This window comes from Aythya ferina (assembly GCF_964211825.1).
Source record: "Aythya ferina genome assembly, chromosome: 4".
NCBI lineage: Eukaryota > Metazoa > Chordata > Aves > Anseriformes > Anatidae > Aythya > Aythya ferina.
In genome coordinates, this window is record NC_140300.1 from 35,913,727 (window position 1) to 35,930,577 (window position 16,851).

A 16,851-nucleotide genomic window follows, 5' to 3' on the forward strand; every position below is an offset into this window, starting at 1 on the left:
TTTGCCTTTTTTTTTTTCACCCCCAATTCAGGATATACACAGGAGTGGACAGCTTAAAATGAGCTCCACTACTTCCTTTCCACCTTCACAGGGCTACTTTTACCATAGCAGACATTCTGTGAAGACATGAAAGTAGCTCTGTTTATGAACAGAAGGAAAAATTTTAACCTTGCCATCTGATCCATACTGCCATACTGTGGAACACACTAAGTTTCATATCACACATTGCCCACTGATGTTGTCACCTAGAAACCGGGATTGTGCCTAAGTGGAGTCATAGAGTAATGGGGACAGGACCACCATGCTATTTGCATCAACTTTCAGAAATCAGGATGTAATATTGTAAAAGGTTCTTCTCACAGTGCCTCCTGCAGAGGTTTTATGGTCACAGTCCTAGAAAGTACTGCCGCTGTTGCTCACCTCAGCAGATGTTGGTTCTCCCCTCTTTGACAGTAGCATTATTTTGAGGATACTGCCCTTCTCTTATAATTTCCAGCTGGTATCAAATAAAGGATTTTTTTCGGGGGGGGAAAAAATAGATTGAAAGATACCTAGAGAATTCTAGACACAGACTTATGGTGATCCTGCATTCACCCTCTCCAGTGACTTGTTGCCACCGTCTCCTCAAGGCACGGTCTCCAAGAAAGCTGAAACTTGTGCTCAGTGTCATGGCCAAAATCCCATCGACTTGGGTGACAAAACATTCAGCAGCTTCCAGATTGTTATTCATTTTGTATCACGCTAATGGTCCTCCTCTTAACGGTCTTTCCAGGAAACCACGTCATTTTTATGTTATTGTAATTATCTCAGACACAATGACTGAGAGGAACTAAAACCAGCATTGTTAATAACTGATTGCAAGGTCTTACTTGTTAGCAATCTGTTAGCTTCTGTTAAATCACATACAGAAGAAAAGTGGAGGGGATGACCAAGTTTTGTCAAATTCAAAACATTACAGAAAGCTGACCCCTCTGTGAAAGGGAGCATAAATGATGGCTATTTATAAGTAAGAAATAAAAATGGCAAAGATTTGGGTCACACTTTTATACTTCCAGATCTCTGTTCATTCAGTGCACAGTGTCAGAGTTTCGCAGCTGGGAAATCAGTGAGGAGCCCTGCAACTCTCAAATCACCTAGGAGCGCTTGTAATTTCTATTTTGTGAAAGAGGGAAACAAAGGCTGGATTATTTCTGTGGGGTCGTCATTTTTAGCACCGATGTCTAAGGAAAGTGAGTCCACGGGGCAACTCCATTATTTGAACCAAGAGGAACATGAGTGAGGAAAAGCGGTTTTCTGCCATCGCGGGAGAAAACAAGCTCCAGGGCCGCCTCTTGGGAGCTCTCTCGCCGAGCTTCCCGAGGGAGTGGCGTGCGGGACTCCGCCAGCTGTGAGAGCAGCGCTCCCCGGGCGGCAGGTAGGCGCCCCGGGCCGGGCCGGGCGACGGGAGGCCGCCAGCCGCGACCGCCCGGACGCGCTCCTGGGCTGCGCTTCCTGGGGCTCCCCGCGGCGCGGCGCCGGCGGGCGGAGCGGGCGAGCGGGCGGAGCGGCGGGGGCGGGCGGAGGGGCGCCCACCTGCCCCCGGCCGGCCGCAGTCCCCGGTACGGCGGGGCGGGCAGCGGCGATGAAGGGCCCGCGGGCGGCCGCGATGTTCGGGGCGGGCCGGTACAGCATCCCGCGGCCCGTCACCAGGAACCTGGAGGACCTGGACTCGGTGCAGAGCGTCCTGCTGCACAGGTCGGTACCGGCGGCGGGGACTAGGACGGGGACGGGGACGGGGAGGGAGGTCACGTCCCGGGCTCGGCAGGCTCCGGCGCCCCTCTCGCCTTTTGTTGCCGAGGCAGGCAGCAGCACGGGCCGCGGCACCTTCCCCTCAGCCTCTCGGGGCTCGGGCCGCCCCGGTGCTCGGCTCTTCCCCCGGGGGCGCCGCCGCGGCCGCACGCAGGTGAGGGCAGCCCGCCTAAGGCGCCTCGGAGAGGTGGCGGCACCCCGCCAGGCTCCGCCGAGTTGCGGCAGTGATTAGGGGTGTTCACACGGGTGGGAGAGCGACTTGACAGAAACTCTGCTGGATCGGCTCCACGAGCGCTTTGAGTCCTCCTTTAAGGAGAGAAGAAAAAGATCTGCCCTCGCACGCAAGTCCCAGATGGGCGATCCTTAAGTGAGTGTGCAGAAGCACTGCCTGAGAAGAAACTCCCTTTTCCCCTGCCTTCACCATCCCTAACAGGCAATGCTCCGCGGTACCCCACCACAGAGAAACCTTGCCAGTGAGACCGTGTCCAGGAGGCCAGAACAGGACTTTCCAAGCCACCCTTGCTGCCATCTTTGCGCTGGCTGAGGGCTGTTTAGCTGCACACGGCAAACACCGTCCCATCCAGCTTTGCCCAACATCAGCTCATCTGCAGTTGTGCCCCTTTCCTGAAGTATTCTCTCTGCTGCATTGATTTATTTCCTACTGTAAAAAAAAAGTGCACTTTCTCTCAGTGCCAGCTCCAAAGAGATATTGCTATGGGAGCTAACAGGTAACTAAGAGCTCAATTTCTCCTCAGCTGAAAGCACCAAACTGAATAGTTGCTTAAAAACCATTTCTGTGAGCGCTCGGGATGAAAACTGACTGCAGCAAATAGGGCACTCTGGGACCAGTCTGTGTAGCTGCCTGTGCCGCTCTCTGAAGTTGCTTTATCTATAAGCAATAAATGTGCCTGTGTCTTACCAGGGGGTCCTCTGGTATTTGAAATACTGGGAATGCATTTGTTAGTGACTTAACAAAAAATGTTTTGCTTCAAAGTCGGATTAAAAACATGCTGCCCCCTGGTACTGCTTGCATGTATACTTTCAGTGTAATGAGTTGCATTTTTGTATTTGAAACAATTTGATGTAGACTGATTGCAAATAACTTTCTTCCATGCTTGACATGCCTGCTATGTGTAGCAGGTGATCCTAAAAAAGCCTGTGGATTTCAAGCAAAGCAAAAACAGTAGGAAAAATCTTATTTGAAATTACAGCTGCATTTCATGTTGGTGGGAACTCAGCCTTCTAAGATTCTTTCCTGAAAGAATGAGATAGGTTAGGTTGAACTGGTGTTCCTGAATTCTTCATGGCCATCTTCTGTTGTTTCTACTTTCTTCTGAAATACTATTTACAATCCATTTTGACAATCACATAGAGGGAAGCTGATAGAGGGGCTTTAAAAAGATAAAGAACAGTCAATTTATTCAGCACTAGTTTGTTTTCCTATAAAATGTAAATTCTTTTGGTCACAAAGGTAGCCTTCACTCTCTGTGTAGTCTGTTGAAATGTAAATATCCCAATTAAATGACAGTCCAGTATTCCGTTCAATTCATGACACTTTGCTGTGGATCGTCTCTGTATACTAATGTCAGAAAAGCTGTGAACAGAAGATTTAGTAATCACAGTCTTATTCATGTAATCTTGTGTAAACCTTATTGTAATCACAAAACCTTATTTGTTAAGAAAAGCCTTTGAAAAGTGCCTTTGCCTTTGAAGTAAAGAAAGGTTTTGTTGGTGGAGGGGAAAGCTGTACTCTTGTCATTAATCTTAAACAAAGAGTACCATTCCTGTCTCATTTTTGCTGATGCTGTGCACGATGAAATAAAAAGTCAATAGGACTCAATAACGATAAGAACTGGAATGGGCAATCCAGTTTTACCATCAGTTCTTCTTCAGATGTTTGAGTAAAGGAGGTGTTAACCTCAAGAAACTTGAACAAAGATGAAAATGTTGTCCTCTTAGTATTGTCCATCTTATCTGTAATACGTCATGGTATGTCTGTCCAGTTGTTAGTAGAGTCTTCTCAGAAATATCAACTGATTTGAAAACTAGCAGAAAGGAAAGAATTAAGCCACAGTAAGTTATTTGGGCCTTATTTATTTATCAATAAAGAAGAGCTGTTATTGAAGTATGGAAAAGGAGAGGGGAAAGCAGAAGGACACTTAAAATGCCATTGATAAAACTGGCAATTGGAAGAAAGATTCAGCTGTGTGATCCCAGCACATCCAGTGGGATTTTTCTCACAGTATTACTAGGAACTGGGTTAGCCTGCACTGTACAAAAAACAAAACCAAAAACCAGACAGCTGTGAGATGCAGTCGCCAGAGAATTCTCCCAGTGTGCAGCGCTGTTCAGGTAGTACAACTGTCAGTTCTGTTCTTCACCCCCATGGGCATTTAGCAGGGCAGGTACCCCTGAAGAGGAAGGGGAGGTTGCTGACAAAGCAGTGACCTGGATAGTAATACCCAGTAATTCCTGGACAGTGTGTTGGCACCTCACAGGCATAAACCGGACACTCCTAGGTATCAGGTGGAGTTCCCATATAGCAGAGGGAGCTGTAATTTGCTCCTCTGTACCAGAGGCATAACGCTGTCCCTATTTTCAGCCCTCTGTTGAAGACAGCATGGCCACATCTGTGATTCAGGCCCAGCACACCTTAATGCAAATCAGTGAAATCAATGTGACATTGACAGTGAATTGTGGGTCCTTGTAAATCTGCAAAAATTGTGCCTAACTATACAAAACTAAACAGGACAAGCTAGAGTAATCATAAACACAAATCCTGACTTTCCATGTGCTCTTACAGCTAACTGCTAAAAGAGACTACAATTCCCGGCTCATTTCTTCACCAGGTTGAAAAAATCAGTTGCCAATGTGTACAAATGTTAGTAGTTTAAATTTTCGGGTACATGGACAGTGGTTGGGGAGGAGTTGAGAAGTAACCATGCAACGGTACCAGAACTGAGTTGCATGCTCATTGTTTCTCTCCTTTATTAGAAAGGAGTATATCTCATTGGAAAGTCCTATGCACTGTCCTCTTTTAACTACTGTCTACAGCCAAGCATATGTGTAGATATCAAGATAGACTTATTTTTAAAGCACAATACCTCCTGATGCAGGTTAAGCCGAAAAGAAACAAGGAACTCTTGTTCTGAAATGAATTTCCACACATGGAGTTAGTTCCTTACAGGAACAGCTAATCAGAAAAACCTTTAGGCAAATATGTTTTTTAATTATCCACTTTAAAATGTTCATTAACCAGCTGTCCAGTAAGGGTGAGTAGAAGTGTTGAAGCCAATGGCGGCCATGGCGAATTTTTACCATTTGCTTATTAGTATCAGCAACGTAGCGTAGGAGGCTCAGGGGCTCATTAGTGAGAAGTATCAGCCCAACTACTTGGACTATGTGTAAAGTGTCTTCAGAAAACAAAGTATTTCAAATCTTTTCCTAATATTTATGCACAAGAAATTATGAGAAGCTTTCTTCTTATGGATTGTGTGGGAAAATCTGTGTCTCTGCTAAAATAAAATTCTGCTGTGTGTGATACGTCCTTCAATCTTTAATTGTTCCCACAGCAGCAAAATTCCACATTGATTTCAGAAAAATACTGAGGTGATTCCCAACTAGCAGTAGACTAAAATCTTCCATTATCCTTTCCTTCATGATATGGTTATCCCTATAAAATAGCAAGTGGTGTAAGACTGCCTCCTCCTTTTCAGAGAGCCTATATTTCTCACTTATTGAGCAAACAACTGGAAACAATTAACCAACTCTTGAACTCAGTGAAATTTAACATAACTAACAGGACCATCTGGCATAGACTATCACTTCTCTCCAGAAACACTTCAGTGTGCTGCCATTCACTGTATTAAAAGTGCTTGCAAGTATATGTGGAATTAGGGTGGGTGGGACTGTGTATTTCACCTACCTCTATTAAAATTTTAACTCCTGCAGTATTCCTTTTAGAAAATCCCAACTTATCAGGTGCTTTGGGAAATGCTGCTTATGCAGACTATTCTGTTTTTACAAAGTAAATTGTTTGGGAAATTGGGTATTTTTAAAATATTTTTTCCACCTGTTTTTCTGGAAGCAATAGAAAGTATGAAAGTTGATGCATAGCTTGCATTCTGGCAATTGGAAACAAATATGTGAATTTTTAAGAATCATCTACCATGCATGGATTATAGTCTTTGCGTAGAGCGTTTTTTGCCAGCTCAGATAGAGGAAAAAAATTATCTTGTCCTAATACATCTTGTCCTAAACTGAATGAAACTGTACTGGAACAAATTTACTTTTTTTTTTTTTTTTCTTTGGTAGGGAATATTTCCGTCTGGAATATTCGTCCTTCCTTTGAATAGATACATGTTGTTAAAATCCACACAACAGTGATATATCTTTGAAATAAGCTCTTGTACTGGCACTTTGTGAGGTGCCACAAGATTTAAGATATGTGTCTCCAACTGCTGTGGTTGAAGCTTTAATCATGGGGATACAAGTCCAAAACATTCTTGTCTGTTAATTCACTTGAAATTGTATTTATTAATGAACATTTCCATGAGACAGTTTCAAACACAGGAATTTCATACCAGAATTCTGCGACTCTTGCAAAATGTTCCAGCACTATAAAACCTCTCTGCTGAAGCTGTGCAAATATCCCACTGAGCAGAGATTAAATCCAACACATTTTAAATATTCCAACAATTATTCTCCATCCCTTTCCTTATTTACCATGTGTATCCTGACAGGTTTACTGACATAGCTACACAGCAAGCTGTCTGCAGGGCTGCCACGGGTCTTGCTTCTCATTATTCTTATTGCATGATTGATTATTCTCATGCATGTGAATAATCTAAGTTCTGAAAATTGAGTAAGGTTTGGGTTTTTGGGGGGGGTTCCTCTTTTTACTGTGTATGATTTCGCATTTATGGCCTGCATTGACTGCACTAAGGGGCCAAACCATCTAGCTTGTTTGGTTCTGCCTCACGTCCTTGCCCTTCCTCCCTCATTTACCCACTGTCCTAAGTAGCCTACAGAGAAGTAATCTTTGTTTCTCATGACTCTTTAAGGGAGTGTAATAGAGCATAACATAGTGCATGGGCGCATTCTGCTGCTAGCCCCTTGATGAAAACTACGATCTAATTCAGGTTTCTTTCCCCAGATCAGGTTTTGATTATAAGCAGTGCTTCGGGGCTCACCCCAGGACTATATGAGTTTCATCAATAGCCTCTTTTATGGGACCGTAGCTGGGGCCTCGCCGTCTGAGGGCTGAGCAGTCTGTTCTCCATTACGCTTTCCACACTTACCCGCCGAAAGACTTTCAAGAGACTACTGAGACTCAGATGGTGCTTTCGAGGAAGCGGGGCGGGGGGAGGCTGGGCGCTCCAACGGGCTGGGCTGCTCTGCCGGCAAGCCAGAGAAGGCACGGGAGGAGCTCTCTGGGCCGGGCCCTGCGCTACGGCCGCCTCAGAGCGCTGCGGGGCCGCCGGGGGCTCCCCGCCGCCTCAGGGCCTCGGAGGCGGCGCCGTGGCCGTTAACGGCCGTTAACGCTCCGCACGCGCCGCCGGCTTCCCGCGTCTCCATGGCTCCGGGCCACGGGCCGCCAATAGGAGGGCGCGGTGCTCGTCACGTGCGGGACGGGGCTTGCTGCGGCTGTCATGGCGTCCGGGGGGCACGGCGGGAGCGGAGCCGCCGCTGTTGCTGCTGCTGCGGGCGCGGAGCCGCTGCAGGGTGAAGGCGTTGGGCGCGCGGAGGGCGGCGGCAGTGGCAGTGGCAGTGGCAGTGGCGGGAGCGGCTCGTGCGCCTCCTCCCTGTCCGCGAGCTCCGAGTAAGGGCGGGGCGGCGGCGGCTCGGGGCTCGGGGCTCGGAGGGTCGCGGGTTCGAGACCCGGCCGCGGCGGGGCTTTGGAAGCGGGGCTTGCTGTAGCGTGGCGGGGCGGCGTTTAGCCTGGCGATAAAGGGTCTTGTTGGTGTTGTTTTTCTTGCTTAGTTTTTAAACTTACAACGAGGGGCCTCCCTGGCCCCTCAGTTCAGGCGTGTATTTCCAGTTCTAATTCACGGCACTTTGTCGGGGACGTTGTTTTCATTATGTGAGAAGAAAAAAAGAAACTTTTAGTGGGAGAGCTTTGAAGGGTGTTTAAATATTCTTTGTTTTGTGCTTATCCCGCCCATCTAGCTCAGAGAAACAAAGCTGTTGGAGGTACAGCCATGTAACTCCATGCCCGTTTATAAGCCACAACTCAGCGGTGACGCATTTCTGCCTGAAGCCGTGCTTTTTTGGTTTTGTGTGCTTTTCTTTTCCAATGGTTTCACCTAAAATACCATCTTTCTGTCATTCCTAACATGTTCTGAAGATCAAGCTGTGGTACAGTTCTCCACACAGAGCACAATATAAAATACTCCTGTACACGTTAAAACGTATCATTTCTGTCACTGCACCACAGAACCATGAGACCCTAATTTTAGGTCCAACAGTTCCTCCTGTTGGCATAGATACCCCTGTAATACTCCAGCCTTCTAAGTTCAGAAACAAGAGTGGGGTAGGATGGGATCTGTAGTGAAAAATGAGTATGGTTTTGCCAAGTTGCAGGTACAAAGGTAGGTTTGGGAGCTATTTTGAGGTAATGGCATTTCTTCCTTTACAGATGAGTTGTATGTGGTTTCATAATCAGCCGGATTTGGTTAAATTAAAGAAAGAAAAGTTGTTAAAAGTTAGTAATGTCCCGAATAAATTTCCAGTGGTTGAACTGATAGTGCTCAGTAGTACCACAAATGTGGACAAAACAAAAGTACGCTGAGGAACACAAAAGAGAGGTCAGAATTAAGGGTGATAGGAATACCTGACATACACAGCTGTGAAAGCAGTGTGTTACTTTTTTCTTAGTAATTTTGTCTATTTTAAGAATTTAATATTTGCTGTCATTTTTGCTACTTAATTTTGATGGATCAGAGCCCCTGTAGGCAGCCATAGCTGTGAAGAGGATGGCAGCTCTGCGTGTGCCACACCGGTGCCTCAGTCCACGGCTCTGCTTTGTCCTTGCTTAGCCAAATGCTGGGGAAACTGAAGATAATGATCTTCCACAGAGTATTATATGGGTGGAATTTAATCATGCAGTGCCGTAAAATATTAAAACCTTGATCTGTTATCTTCATTAGTTGCTTTAGAACAAGGCTCATAGATGTTACTGCTTACAAGTTTCTTTGGGTGAAATCTTACCTTGCTTCAAAATCGGAACTCGGTTCCTTCATTTCAAGTGAAGGTGTATCTCTTGCCATGAATGTACAACTTCAATTTGCATAGCTGTTCAGATGTTCATTCCCAAGAAGAAATTTCTGTGTGAAACTTCTTAGAGGTACGCAGGTCTTCCAGGTTGTTAGATCTCTAATGGAAGCCTTCAGACCTGCACAGAAGCTCAGTTTCTTGTGTGCTTGTTCTGGCACAAGGCAGAGTGCGAGAAATGAGATTTATTTTTTTTTTTCCTCTTGTTTAAAGTAATTGTGAAATTGTAGCATTAGGTAACAAATAAATAAACATATCCTACGTACAGATTTCTTGTTTCAGACTTTCCTCTTTTTAGGTGCCTGTAGGGATCTGTATTTGGAAAGTCATAGTTCCTTTTTAGTGTGCCTTAGTGACAATGCCTTGAAGGAAAATAGTTTGTTCCCTTACGATACGTTCTCCATTTTCTGTGGGCTTATTCCTGTGGAACAACTTTACTCTGTGTTTTCTTCCTTGACAAGCCTTCGATCTTCTGTTTGAGCGGACCAAGTGTGATGCTCCTACACATCCCTTTCTTTTTTTTTTTTTTTTTTTTCTTGGACCATCAAATAAAATAGATGACAAGTGGAGAACATCATTGTATGAACTGATATCCAAGTTGAAAGTTTGATGTCTACCCCAAAGAAGAAATAGCTTCCCCAAAGACCACAATCCCATACGAAGAGGGAGTAAAAATGCTGTAATATGTCACAGGTGTTTCTGCTTTGTTGGTTTCTAATGTTCCCTTCATGAACCTTGTGTTTCCCAGTTTTGCTTATGCATGCCAGAATGCACTAATACTTTAAAAAAAAAAAAAAAAAAAAAGTAATATGCTGTCGTGTTATTTCTTACATTGCACCTTTTGCAATGATAGATCAGATAAGTGTCTGTCCACAAAAGCCGTTAGGTGTTGCTATCATTCTGATACTTCCTTGAATATTTTACTCAAGACTTGAAGTAAGAGCTTGCAAGCAATACAAGCTCTGATTTACTCATGGCCATAATGCCATCAGGAGTAGCCAAATTATCACAGGAGGCGACTTTTCTTCAAGAGAAAGTGCATGATGAGTATTCCTGTCTGCAGCATCCTTCCACATCTTTGAGTCTCTGGAGTTTCAGGAAGAGAGTATTATCAACATGTTTTGTTTTTTGTATTCTTTTTTTCCAGCAAGACCTTCCCTCTGAGCCGTTAAAGGTGCTGTGATGCAGTGTCCATGTGTAATGTTCTCTGCTTAGCTAAGTTTTGAAGCAGTATCATTAAGCCATGTATTCAAATTATGTGGTAATACTATGGTTTTAAACAAAGCTTGCTTCCTCTATTCAGTCAAAGTAGCTAGTTCTAGTACAAAGTGTTTGAATGTACGTTAACTTCACACAATTAATGGTGTTAAGTATTATGTGAGTCTCCATTCCATTTTTTCCTCGTTTGATTGTTATCAGTGCAGTCTCAGATTTGTAAAAAATGAGATGTGGCTGTCATTAAGTCAGTCCGTGCTGTTTTCCAGGGGCAGGGAGTTTGAGCTGGTGTTGTCTGTTGGTGAAAATCTTCCTTGCAGAATATCCCAGATGTGCTTACACAGACTGCTAATGCTGATTCTGTGTGTCCGTGAGATCAAAAAGCTCTCTACTATTTAGCTTTAATGTTTTGGTAAATTAAAACAGCGATTGCTCTCCCTATGTTGACTGTTGTGATCCTCACGCTCCTCATGTACTAGTGCTCTGTGGTTCATCTTGGAGTGGGGGAGTTGACAATTTGGCCTGTTGCCTTTTCAGCTATCCTTTTTTTCCTCAACCAAAAGAGCATGATTTCCTTCAGTCTCTTTCCATTTAAAACATGTTTATAAACTACTTATTACTTGTTTCTGTGCTCTTGTTGCAGTTACTACATCTTTCTTAAACTGTTTGATCCAAAACTGGACATGGTTGACACGTCGCCATTGCCAAATTAGGACAAAAATGTTCCCTGCCTTGCCGATGGCGCTCCTGCTAATACATCCTGCACTTGCCTTGCCCTTGCAGCAGCTTGATGCTAGTGGCTTAGTGATCCGCTCCAGCTGCTAGAACTTTCTGTAGCAGCACTGCCTATTTTCTCCTGTGTTTTTGTATGTGAGTTTGGGTATACTAATTTTAAACGTTTCTTTAAAAGTGTTACCTGGATTTCATCTGTTTTTTGTTATATTAAGATTTTAAAATGTTCTTTACTTTCAATGACCTTGCAGTACGAGTCTTTTAAGTATGTAAGGGGAAAAATAATGGGAGAGAACAAATAGGGTGTGTTTCTTTTTCTCAAAGCCAAAGCCCCATCGTGCCCATGAACATAACTACTAATTAAAACTTGTAACACTTTTGTTTGCTCGCTTTCAGTAAAGACAGCACTTTTTGCTATGACTATTTTCCTGTAAGGCATTTGAAGAATCAATTTTAGTATCTGGGAGGAATGTCTTTCCTTCCTGTATCCATCATCTGTCCTGGAAGAGCTCGTATCTTCATGGCAAACTTCAAGCTGCTAAGCTTCCAATACTCAAGAGGCAGCATAACTTTTTTTTTGCCTTGCACTCTCTGTATTCCCCTCCCCACTTGGAAGTAAGCAGATGTCACTTGCATAGCAGTCATCCTTATCAGAGCTATCACTGATCATTCTTCTTTCCTTCCCAGTGACCTTGAGCCTGAATGGTTGGATGGTGTCCAGAAAAATGGGGAATTATTTTATTTAGAAATGAGTGAAAGTGAAGAAGAAGCTTTACTTCAGAACACCTGTCCAGAAATACCAGCAGTGAATCATGTCAGGTTTCGTGAAAATGAAGCTGAAGTTATTCAGGAGGGATCACGAAAAGAAAGAAAATATGAACTGAAGAAATTGACAAAAATATTAAAAAAGAAGAATCTTTTGCCAAAGCATTCTGGTAAGAAAGGGAGTGGAAGCTGTAACGTGCACTCCACTGGTCCTACTTCCATACTGAAACACCAATCCACTCAGAAAACGGGTGTCACTGTTCAGCAAAAATACAAAGATATATATGTTTATGTAAATCCCAGAAAACTGTGCGGTGCTGGAGAAGATGAGCAGCCAAGGCTTCTGGAGGCCTTGGTAGGGATTGTCCATCAGTCCTCATGGAGCAGCAGAAGAGCAGAAAAACAAGGCAAGAAGGATAAAGTCATCAGAGGAATCAGTGAAGAGAAGCTTGTAGTGCATGGTTTGGTGCCAGGTAGTTCAGCAATGAAAACAGGTCAAATACTGATTGGTAAGTAATCAAATAAATGCACTCTTCTTTAAAATAAAGTTTTGGTTTTTTGAGAGGCAGCTGACTTGAATATTCCCAAGATGTAAGTATAATTACAACAACTATTTTGTTAATTCTTGAGGTGGTATTTTAAATAAACATCGCTGCGTTGGATGTTTTATTATCTATTCAATTTTACTGTATTAGTGGTTTCAAGAATATGTGACGTAAACCAGAAGGTGTTAATACAGCAAGAAGATGGCCGTCCGTTTAGCCTACAAGGAGTGAGCAGTTTGAACTTAAGAAAAACAAATACTTCTGCCCGCCTTTACTTAATGCAGAATTTACTTTGTAGATTAGTGAGACTGGGTAAAAACTTGAGTAGGCCAAAAACTGTATCTTGTATTGATTCTTTTCTACTGCCCGTCGTAGGTAAGATGCTTTACTGAATATCCATTAAATGGATTTTGGGACACAAAAATGAGGAAAAAGCATTGAGTGAAATATATTCATATGTTATAGACTTCCTTTGTGCACAGCCTTGTGTGGATATTCATCAGTTTAGCAACAGCTTCTTCAGCAATTGTGGTCAGATGGCTTCCAAATATTTGGAGAGGCTATTGGCCTGAGAAGGCAGCGAGCCCCAGTGTAGCATCTCTCCTGTGTGCTGGGTTGGCTCCTCAGACACTTCCACAAGCTGGTACAACTAAGTAACCTGGCAGAAAACTAACCCAGAAGAAATATCGCCTGTCTAGTTTTTGGTGGTAAGTTAAACTGGGTCACAGAAGGCCTGACAAGCACCAGGGCTTGAATGACACAAAGGAATGAACTTCTGTGGCCAGCAGTGAAGGAGCAGAAGCAAGGACTCCCACCTCTCGCATTGGGAGGACACTGAAAGCACTCATGAGCCCCCAGTGTCAGGGACAGTAAATGTGAGACAGCTAGCCTGCATCTCTAAAGGGCAGGAAATGGTTAATTGCCCCTGAAGCTCCTCCCTCGTAAGGAGAGAGCAAAGATGTGATACTGCGTAGAAGATCATGAAAATCTTAATAATGTAGTAGCACAAATCCCACAAAGTCAGCATGAGTGCGTTTGAAATTCCAACGTTGTGTGCATAAAAAGGCAAATCGTGCTTTGACTAGCTGATTCTCCTAGCACGTGTTTTCAGTAGGGATGCTAAGGAATACTCCAGAGGGAAAATTGGATAACTTTCAAATTTTACCAGAAAGAACTGATTAGTCAAGAAGTGGGGGATGCAGAATCAGAGGAGGAGGGAGGGAGTTTCAGCGTCATCTGCTGTGCTTAATATAATGGTATTTAACCCAATTAGGGTAATGGTGGGTATTTATAACCTGCAAGTTAACTTGGGGAGACAAATTTTTCTGTAACTACCTGTTCGTAAGAGCAGCCATGAAGTCAGGGTGGTATAGGCAAACATGAGGTCCAGGAGATAAGGCAAGCCTTCTCTGTGGTTCATCTTCATCTGCAGCATTTGATGTTTCCCAGAGCTAATGAGCACATTAGCACAATTGTTTGATGTATTTTTTTGTTTTGTTTTAAATAGAAGAACACTTAAATTAATCTAAGGACTCTAGCAGTGTAATGTGTGTAGGGTTGTCGACCAATATTGCATTGGTTTTACATGTTGGAAAGAAATATTTTCAAGCATACTATAGTTATTCAGCTTGCAGTTGGGAAAATGAGCTGTGTTCTGTGCCAATGGTATAAAGTGTATAATTTGAAAGTATTTTTATGTGAAAATTATACATCTATAGCGAACACTGAGTACTCTAAAATTTTTATGTGGTGCCTAGAAGCAGAGAAGCTTTGCATAAATTAGATGCTTAAGTTTCAGTGCTGTCAGCATAAAGAATACACAGTAAAAATAATTTTGTTTCTGTGGGAAAAAAAAAAACTGTCTGGTTTACTGTCTCTGCACTGCACATCAGAGGATGAGATAGTTACAATATACACCCAAAGCATGATTTATAAGCAGTTCTAGTTCAGTAGATGGCCTCTTCACATCTTCTAAGATCCTCAGAGGATCTGAAGTTGGACAGAAAATTTAAGAAAAATACAGGAGAGCTTATAAGTTCTAGGAATTCTGTTCTGAACTTTGGAAACATTCAGTAAAGAAAGCTGTGGTCAGTCTAAAATGAAAGTATTTGCATAAATGTTAGTAATTTCTGGAGCTGTTGCAAATGAGAAATACCTGATCAGTGCAGCATGATGCCTGCTGGCTGGCTTAGGTGTAACTTTGTTCATCTTCATTAACTTGCAGCTTCCTGCTTTACTTTTAGCAACCTGTTAGGGATGGTTGCAGGTCTTTTTTTTTTTTTTTTTCCTTTTTTTCTTTTCTTAAAGTGGGTACCAAGTATATTTTCCTCTGCAGGAGGCTGGGATTGTGCCTATGGTGGCTTCCTTCTGCCACTCCTTGCTACTGACTTTTGTTTTCCTCTGCTGCATCAAGACTCCTCCACGGACCATAGTCTTTTGTGGTGGTTTTACCGTGCTGGGCAGCTAAACCCCACAACCGCTCTCTCACTCCCCCTCCTTTAGATAAGGAGGGGGAGAAGTAAAGCAAAGAACAACTCACGGGTTGAGATAAGGATAATTTAATTAAAGGGAAATAATTATAATAATTAAATAAAGACTACCATGAACTAAACAATTTAACTAAGGGGAAATAAAAGGGAAAGGGGAAAAAAGGGAGGAAAACAAACAAACAAAATAAATGAAAGCTATATGGAAGTGCAGAGGAAAGAAATTACTCTCTACTTCCCACAAATGAGCGATGATTGACCACGTCCTTGAAGCAAGGCCTCAACGCACGCAGCCGGTGTTCGAGAGGAGGACCGACGTCTTCTCAACGAGAGCCCACCCCTCCCCTCTTCTTCCTGTTTCCACCTTTTATTGCTGAGTGTGACACCACATGGTATGGAATATCCCTTTGATTGGTTTAGGTCAGCTGCCCTGGTGATGTTTCTCTCCTCACTTTTTTGCCCACCCCCTAGGAGGGTTAGAGAAAGGCCCAATGCTGTGCCACTGCTGCTCAGCAGTAGACACAACACTGGTGTGATAACACTGCTGTTCCAGCTACAAGTACAGAGTACGGCACTGTATGGGCTGCTGCCGGGAAAGTTAACATTCCAGCCAGACCCAGTACATCTTTCAGGGAAGGAATCTTCTGTGGGCCACAACCCTTTGCCTACTGACTGCTTCACTTTCTTAAATAGACCTGGGCAGAAGTGCCATGGGCTCCCCTCACTGGGCTGTTTTGGGTGCATCGTGAGTTGCTTCAAAACTGGCTGTGAGCAGTGACACTGAGCTCCTTCCAAACAGGTCACTCCTGGAGCACCCTGCTCCCAAAATCCTGCCAGGTGTGCCGAGGAGCGTTCTAACTCTCCAGTCTTTACATCTGAGCTCTCTAGATTTCCTCTCCAAGACTTGTGTTTGTGATACATAAATAATCAAGTTACTGATTACCTGATATTTTCATTAGGAATTCAGTTGATTTATCAGCAGCAAGTATGTTAGCTATTTTAGTGGCTGCAAAGGTTGAATCAGGAGAGAGACTAAGCACTCTTGTTTTTTAACTTTGAATGACCAGTTACAAAGTGGTTATTACTTTAATGTTTTTAATAGAAATAACAGATTTTTTTCCCCAATAAATAATCATTTTCCTCAGGTGGCTTCTTCAATTTATTCTGAAATGTGTATCCTGTACAGCATCGAACACTCAGAAAATGAAACATCTGTTTATTATTTGTGCAGTGCACTATAACTTTTTTAAGTTTGCATATGGAAGTCGTAAGTCTTGTTGCTGTAATTTATTAACCAAGTAGAATGCAGCCGCTGACCATATGAAAGTAAATAAAAGTTTTGTAAGCCAAAAAAAAAAAAGACGCTTTAACCCCGTAAAAAAAAAATAACACACTATCTATGTGTCATTTTTCAGTTTGTTTATTTATTTACTTTAACAGCCCAGTATCCATCTTAAATTTATGAATCAAGCAAGTCCTCATAGTTTTTTTTAATATTCTTGCTGTCACTTCCATTTGTGTTACAAAATACAATTACTTTTATCTCATGTTCCTTAAGTGTCTTTAGTATTTTTGGAGTATTTTTTCTTTCATTAATTCATTATTAGCAATATGCCAAGCCTCATCTGCTGTGTAAATCTTTCTAGTTTCATCTCTAACTGTATCTTCAAAGATAAAAAGCTCCGCCAAATACTCACTTAGATCCAGTCAAATAAGGGTTGTAATAGGAAATGCCATTATAATTTGATTTCCTCCCCTCTCTCAACATCATGTTGAAACCTATTTACAGCAGGGGATACTTTCTGTAAATGCTGATGATGGCCATCTTTACTGTGGTATAAATGGAAAACTAATTTGAATGATACTGAAAATACAGAGAAGTTCTTTCACTATCAGAGTATGATCATCACCCTCTTTGCTCTTATCTTTTGTTCTTACTACATTCATCGCTGAGGATCTGAATGCTTTGCATGAATTCTCTCATCTGACCAGTAGGCTCAACTGTCAAAAAGATGTGAGCACCACCTAGGGAGAGGGATTATTCCTGA

The 16,851-nt window shown here is 42.9% G+C and overlaps 1 protein-coding gene across 2 annotated transcripts in view; it reads left to right on the forward strand.

Annotated features, from left to right (window-relative positions):
- Nucleotides 1–1,590: 1,590 nt before the first annotated feature.
- Nucleotides 1,591–16,851, forward strand: part of INTU (inturned planar cell polarity protein) — a gene marked incomplete at its 5' end in the record, with an annotated part of 49,207 nt that continues 33,946 nt past the window's right edge. The window contains 2 exons of one of the 2 annotated variants that reach the window (XM_084519055.1): nt 1,591–1,734; nt 11,695–12,281. In XM_084519055.1, the coding sequence (XP_084375181.1) occupies nt 1,622–1,734; nt 11,695–12,281 (700 nt within the window). Of the gene's footprint in view, nt 1,735–7,439; nt 7,610–11,694; nt 12,282–16,851 lie in introns of those variants that run through there. The other variant, XM_084519054.1, reaches the window with a different exon arrangement.